We start from the raw sequence: 6,929 nt of genomic DNA, 5'->3' as shown, positions 1-6,929 counted from the left end.
GGTTCTGTCCCTGCCCACGGTAAACAGTCATCAGATCAGGTGTGCAGTGAAGGCATTTCTCTGACCACTGAGAGTGACAGTTAACAGACTGGCTGGGGAAAGAGGCTAAAACCCTGGAAAAGCAGATGTAGCCAGGTGTGGTGGTGCCTTTAATCTCAACACTCTGAAGACAGAGAGGGGCATGAGGTGTCTTCGGGGGTTCCAGGCCAGCCAGTGTGCTTCATTGTGAAACCCTGTCTCAATATAAGTAATCTGGTACAAAGGCTCCGTAGGGGTGGGCCCAAGTGCGAACGCTGCACACAAAACACACGGTGTAAAAGTGAAGCTTCAATCCCTAAATCGTGAAAACGTTTAACATGCATAGGGGAGTTTCTCTAGAACATTCCAGAGGATAGATACAATAAACTTTAGTATGCTTTCCACTAATTTTTTTGAAAGTAAAGAAAAATAAATAGCAATCTAGAAGCTTCTGCTGTTTATGGGAGCATCTCAAGATTCAGAGTTTTAAGGCATCAGCATATAGAATTCTGAGACTAGCACATTTGTAGTGAAATCCCCCATTTCCCCCAAAATGAGATTTTCTGTCAGTTCTCCACTGAATTCACCCACGAAAAACTACATTTAGGGTAGGAGTGAGCAAGTGTGACAAGAACTTGCTTAAACTAACACGAGAATAGTTGACAGAGCACCTCAATATATTGATATGAAGGGTCAAGAGATTAAGGAAAGTTTTTAGTAAGAGATATGCTTGCTGAGGGAAAAATGCCTCATTCACATAAGGAAGCTGCTAGTCTTAAATCACTCTGTTCATCTTTACCCGACATAAAAAGCCTTTAGGGTCTCTTTGTCCAGCCCTGTCTTCCCAAGGCCTCTCGGGAGGAGCAGTCACCTCTCATGGTGAGGACAAACGTCGACCAATGAGAGACAGCATCAGGCTAAGGTCCTCCTCGCAAGCTAGGAATCACAGGTGTGCTGGCCCTGCAGTCAGTGACAGCATTCAGTCAAGGTTCTTTCACAACCACACGCTAGAATGCCGGTGAAGATTTTCACAGCTGTGGTTTCTAACGCCTTGAAAATGCAAATTTTAGCTAGGTAGTGGAGATATTTATAAATTCAACATAAAGTTTTCTATGTCTATTTATACAAAATGATGAACACTAATTCAGTGTTAAGTTGGAAGATCACAGGATGTACTTAAGTTCAGCTGATGTTTCAAATCTACCTCCTTAGTGAGCTCTGACTCAGCTGTTAATTCATTAAAATCAAACAACAACTCAAATAATAGCTTCCAGAGGCTGAGGGCCCAGGCCAGTGGTAGCACTCTGGCCCAGTTTGCCCAAGGTCCTATGTACCGTCTCTAGAAACACAGGAGATCGCATCTTCAAATGTAATAAGAAAAATACTATTTTTATTTTCTGCCCTAACTTCGTGATTTTATCATGTTACTATTTATAATTTCAGAAGAATAAGCAGCCTATAAAACCTGGCCAAAGTAGAAAAGAAAGCTTCTATTACATGTTACAAAATCATGCAAATGTCAACTGTAGCATCTTCTCAGTTAAGACAATAAAAGCAACACAATGTAGCTAGAAATACTTACAACTGTTTATGTGAGTTTTCAGCTCATCTTTCCTGTGACTGTCATTATCGAGGCTCTACATAGCCTCTAGCTGACAGCATTAGCTGAATAATTTTGTTTTTTTTGCCCCTGTGGTTCACTTTGCTGAGTTTCAGGAGCTTTACCCAGTCAAAGGGAGCATCCTTGGCCCAGAATGCTGCTGCAACAGTCCCCAAGTGGAGGGAGACCCCGGGCCCGGCCATGCTCTGCCCAGTATGACCTTATATGACTTTCTTCCCTTATAAAGTTCAGGGGACTGACCTAGCAGATGACAGAGCTCTGGCTTCCGGTTTACCAGGCCTTGCCAGCTTGTCTGTCAGCAGAGGGAGTACTTCCCCTACATCTTAGAAACTGTCACACACACACCTTAAGTCAGGGGTTCAATACCACCCACCACCCAAAGAAAGTGGACAGCCTTCAAGCACTGTTAGGATCTTGTGCTGGAGAAAAGTCTATAAATTGTTTCCCGAACTCCAAGGCAAAGTCCCATACCAGGGCTACTTTGTAAAAGTTAAGAAGGCAACATAAATGCACGAATGAGACACCCCTCCCACTAGTGTGTTTCGATCTGGACTGAGGAGAAACACCAGACCACAGGCACACACGAGAGGATTATCTGGGGTCACACGGATGGGCTCAGGTCCTTATAGTCAGCTGTGTCTGAAAACTCATGGGGTCCCCAGTACCGTTTAATTATTAGACCACCTCATATCATATATAAAGATTTTATTCCTTAGTAAGAACTTTTAAATCACAAAATAGTGTGGTAATATTTAGGCAACATGGAGTGCTGAAAATACTAGAAAGGTAGTTTCTAGCTTATCTTCACATACTAAACTTAGCTAAACCAGCTGGGTTTTCTTGCAGATAATATTTTTTATTTGTTTAATAATTTAAGACAGCGTAAGCTTGCACCAAGCAGTATGAGCATTGTGGCCAAAGTGCAAACATTTCACCAAGTCCGCCCCAAAAGAGATTTTAACTCAAAATATCACTAGCAGGTATCTTCTCCCTACAAAAATAGCATGTCAGACATCATTAATCGGGGTATTAACAGATATGTACATACCTTGGAAGGCTAAGAAGTTTAACGTTGTTTAAACACAGCGTTTGAGGCAAACAGTAACAGCAGCAGCAGCAGCGAACGGACGACACCCACAGACCCAGATAACTTTCTTCACTCCAGACTCCCGTGTCTCACCCTTTTATGTAACATTCAAGTGAGATTTCTCAGTGCTACCTTGGCAACAAACTAAAAATATCTCGACAAGGTCTTGATTTATGCCTTATTTTTTTTTTTAAAGCTTTCTTCCTGATTATCTGGTATCTGGTTTGGTCTCCTGAAAAATGACATAGAGACTTGAGAGAGCGAGGCCTGGCAGGGCCTTCTGCATGTTCACAGTACTCCCATCACGAGGGACCACAAGCTCCTCTCTCCACTTGGGTCATCTAAGAATTCGACAATCAATAGTTTGGGCTTGTCTCTTTCCAGCCCAGAACGCGTTAACTCCCCCTCCCCCAACCAACCCAGTAATGTTACAAAAATTTGGGACCATGATGGATAAAATAATGAGGGATCAGAAACACAGATATATAACCTATGACTTATATGTGTGAGTTGAGACATGGGACAAAGGGTTTGAGGTCAATTTGTCAATAAAGTGCAAGCAAAGGCGGTGCCACGGGGCTCCAACCTCCCTCTTCCAGCTCCCGCCCTGACACTGCCTGAAGATGGCCCAACTCTTGAGTTTCTCCCAACAGGTGCCAGGTATAAAGGCACCACCACCTCCAGCCACCTCACAACAGGGCAACCGCATCCTCACGTCTTTGAAAAACAGGTACCTTCCAAAATGCTGTCTTGTTCAATACAAAATACCGACATGCAAATGTAACTCTCAAAGACCCTCAGTTGACGGAGCACCTCCTAAGGGGACGGTTAGGAGACACAGCTACTGCTCCTGACCTGGGTCAAGGAGCCCACCAGGCACTCTTAACTGGTTCCACGTGGCTCTCCCACCCAAGAGACTCCTGAACCAGGGTCTGTATTTGGGAACGGAGGACGTGGACTAAATGTACGGGGAGGGCTAAAGAGGATAACCAGTATTTTTAAGGGAGGCTCCGTGACAGCAGGGGTGGAGAAGGGAGTGTCAAAGGGTAGAGGGTGGGGAGGCAAAGGGGTGAGAAACGGGCAAAACAGGAACTCCATCCAAACATACACAAAACACCTGTTTTTGTCCTAAGCCTGTCGAGCGTCGCTTTACTCTTCCTCCCTGATACGCCTTAGGGGAACGTTTGAACTTGGAAACCTGGCGACTCCTCGAAAGACCACCCTGCCCTGTTCTGGAAGGAATGCTGGGTTCAGGGGGCGTCCTTGGCTGGTTGCGTGGCATCTTCCTGAGAGCTCTCCGGGTTCACAGCGCGCGGCAGGTGGGTGCGGCTATGCGCGTGCTGGGGGCGCAGCGGCCCCGGGGGCGCCACCTCGTGCGCCAGGAATGGGGCACCAGCAGCCGAGCCTGCCTTCTCCGGGGGTGGCGACAGCACGGACGACAAGCAAGGGAAAGCAGCGGCGGCGGCAGCGGCGGCCGCTGCGGGGATGCCGGGATACAGCAGCGGGAAGGGTGCGGCCGCCGCGGGGTACAGATACTTGTCCAGGCCGCTCTTGTCTAGCCATGGCTGTACGTAGGCGGCGGCGGACGGCGACAGCAGGTAGAAGGGCAGGCAGAAGGGCGCGGCGGCGGGCTGCGCGAAGGGCGCGCCCCCGCCCAGTGCCACGAGCGAGCCGAGCAGCGCGGGCTCCGGGCCCAGGAGCGCGCCGCGCGCCTCCAGCTTCAGCCTCTTGGGCGCAGGCGACGGGTCTCCCGGTGGCTCCTGCTTGACAGCGGCGCGGCCCGGCTCCGCCTCGCCTCCGTAGCCGCTGTCGGTGTCCGTGTCGTGCTCGGGCTCTATGCCGGGCTGAGTCCGCTGGATGACCGGCACGCAGCGGGCGACACGCTCGGTTCCCGAGGCGGCCGCTGCCCCCGCGCTGCAGGGCGCGCGCCCAGGGCCCCTGGCCGGGGGCACCTGTGGCGTCAGAAGCTGGGTGGCCACGGCGTGCAGGTGGCTGACGAGCTGTGCGCAGCGCGGCTCCCTGGGCGTCCAACTCTCAAAGCGCGCGAGGTATTGCAAGACTTCTTTGGCGCAGGTTTGAAACCCCGAGTGGAACGCATCCAAGTCGGCCTGGACCGGCGATTTCAGAGAGCGCTCCCCTAGGGTGCACAGGGGAGGGAGGCGAGAAGAAAAACCGCGGCGTTAAGACATCTGCTCATCACGTGGGCCCTGCGCTGCCTACAGTGAGCTCGGCTTTTCCTGGGCATTCCAGCGATATAATCCGCAGACTGCCAGAGGAGGGGGTGGCGCGGTGAGGCGCTCTCCTCCTGGCTGAAAAACCCAAATGGAGAGGCGCTGCCGTCACTTTAAATAAAAACGGGACTCCTCCAGCCCCGCAGAAAGCCTTTGGGATGCTCTGGGTACTTGCCACCAAAGGGAAAGAGGCGATGTTCACCAGGAGCAGGATGCAGCGGGGAGCCCTAGAATTGCGCCCCCAGCGTTACCCCGTTTTGTCTCGGCTTCCTCAGACCCACTTACCATTCTGTAAAGCAACTATCTTCTGATGCTGCTGCTCCGTTAAGGCCGTCAGAGCTTTTAAGTGCTTCAAAGTTAATTCCAGCACTACTGCTTTCTCCAGATGCCCCAGCGTCTGCAGCGGTGCAACAGAGAGGGGCACACGGGTTACTTTCAAACACCCAATTTTATTTGATTGGCCTTCCACCCAGCCCAGCAACTTAGGCACACACACACACACACACACACACACACAGGGAAAGAAGCGCTGCTCAGCTCCCCACAGACAGGTCCTCTATGATTTCTGCCATCAGCCTGGAGCCCCCTGGAGTCTCTAGGAAACTCTTAGTTACAGCACAAGTTGAAGGCAGGCCTCTTCATATTTACATTTTAAATCCTGTCTCTGGGAGTTTTATCAGGCAAACGCACCCCAGGAGACCACCAAAGAATGAAAATGGGCATCTTACTGTCAATTTCAGATGTTCAGGCAGTAAATCTTTCAGTTGAGCAATACATTCATTAATTCGGTCTCGTCTCTTCTTTTCTATTAATCTGTGCGGTAATTTGTAGGTGTCCTTTATACACGAGCCGGAGAAAAGATACAGCAGTAAGATTCATTCACTTACTGGCTGGAACCCTCCCACCCCAACCCCCAAACACACTATGTAATGAACTAACTCAGAACTCTCTCCTCTAGACTTCTAAAATGCAATTTAAATTCAGGTGCGGTGTTGAATATCCCCCGGAGTATCCAGCAAGCCACTTAAAATTCGCTGTTAGGAGAGCTCGGGGCTGGAATATATTTGCGGGCAGTTTCCTCGGGAAATCAATGGCCCTAATTAACTATCCAGGCAGGTTATGGGAAACTTAAGACTTACCTTGCTGTCGTCTCGCTTCAAGCTCCTTTTGGGTTTACACATATACAAAGAGGAATAGTCCAGTCTGCAAAAACAGAAAGCAGCATCAGGCCCCCATTCCGGGAGGGGCTCTGCCCTCGCCCGCTCCATATGTAGGGGGGAAAAAGCCAAACCGACGCCTAGACAGATACTCGCAACGGTGCGGACACCTTACCCTATAAAATCCCTATGTTCCAGTAACTGTCTCTCTTGCAAATGAGGGATTCCTTCGTCCATGTTCAATGGCTGTCCGTTTCCTCCGTTTCGATTTGGAGGGTTCTGTCCTGTAATCTGTGGGACGGTCGCCTGGAGAGATTTGGGGGGGATGTGTGCGTCTCCAGGCTGTCTCGCTCTCCCTCTTCAGTGCAGTATTCAAAGTGTGAAGCAGTTGGCTGCCCCTCCGCCCCGTGCTCGCTCGCTCGCCCTCTCGCACACACCCGCGCGCGCACACCCGCGCGCACACACACGCACTGCGCTGGTAGTTTGCTCTCACTCCGGGGCAGTGTTTGGCCACAGGGCACGCGCGTCGCCGGCCAGACCAGCACCCAGCTCACGTGCGGAACGTACCATCCGCGGTCCAGCCGGGAGGGGGGCGGGGAGGAGGGGCCGGGAGGGGGCGGGGACACCTGATTGGGGCCACCTGGAGGGAGCGGCCACCCGTCTTCCCGTAGGCACTGCAAGGCGCGGGGGCGGGGCGGGACGCGGGGCACCCCCGACTCGGCCAGCATCTCGGTGCAGAACCGTGGACGTGGCCTTTTGATTTCCCACCGATTGCTATTGGTTTGGGCCAGAGAAAGAACGCGAATTGGTGGTGG

The 6,929-nt window shown here is 51.0% G+C and overlaps 1 protein-coding gene across 1 annotated transcript; it reads right to left on the bottom strand.

Annotated features, from left to right (window-relative positions):
• Positions 1–2,329: 2,329 nt before the first annotated feature.
• On the bottom strand, positions 2,330–6,684 carry BHLHE41 (basic helix-loop-helix family member e41; the record flags this gene model as incomplete). The annotated part of the gene is given in 8 exon segments (XM_080913935.1): positions 2,330–4,863; positions 5,243–5,354; positions 5,686–5,793; positions 6,097–6,160; positions 6,290–6,456; positions 6,458–6,568; positions 6,570–6,611; positions 6,613–6,684. Coding segments are annotated over 8 exon segments (1,563 nt in total). The 3' UTR covers positions 2,330–3,976.
• Between the last annotated feature and the right edge of the window lie 245 nt (positions 6,685–6,929).

Source organism: Micromys minutus (assembly GCF_963924665.1).
Source record: "Micromys minutus genome assembly, chromosome: 3".
NCBI classification, from domain to species: domain Eukaryota; kingdom Metazoa; phylum Chordata; class Mammalia; order Rodentia; family Muridae; genus Micromys; species Micromys minutus.
The sequence above is the reverse complement of the archived record's forward strand: the minus strand, read 5'-3'. Positions and strand labels throughout refer to the sequence as shown.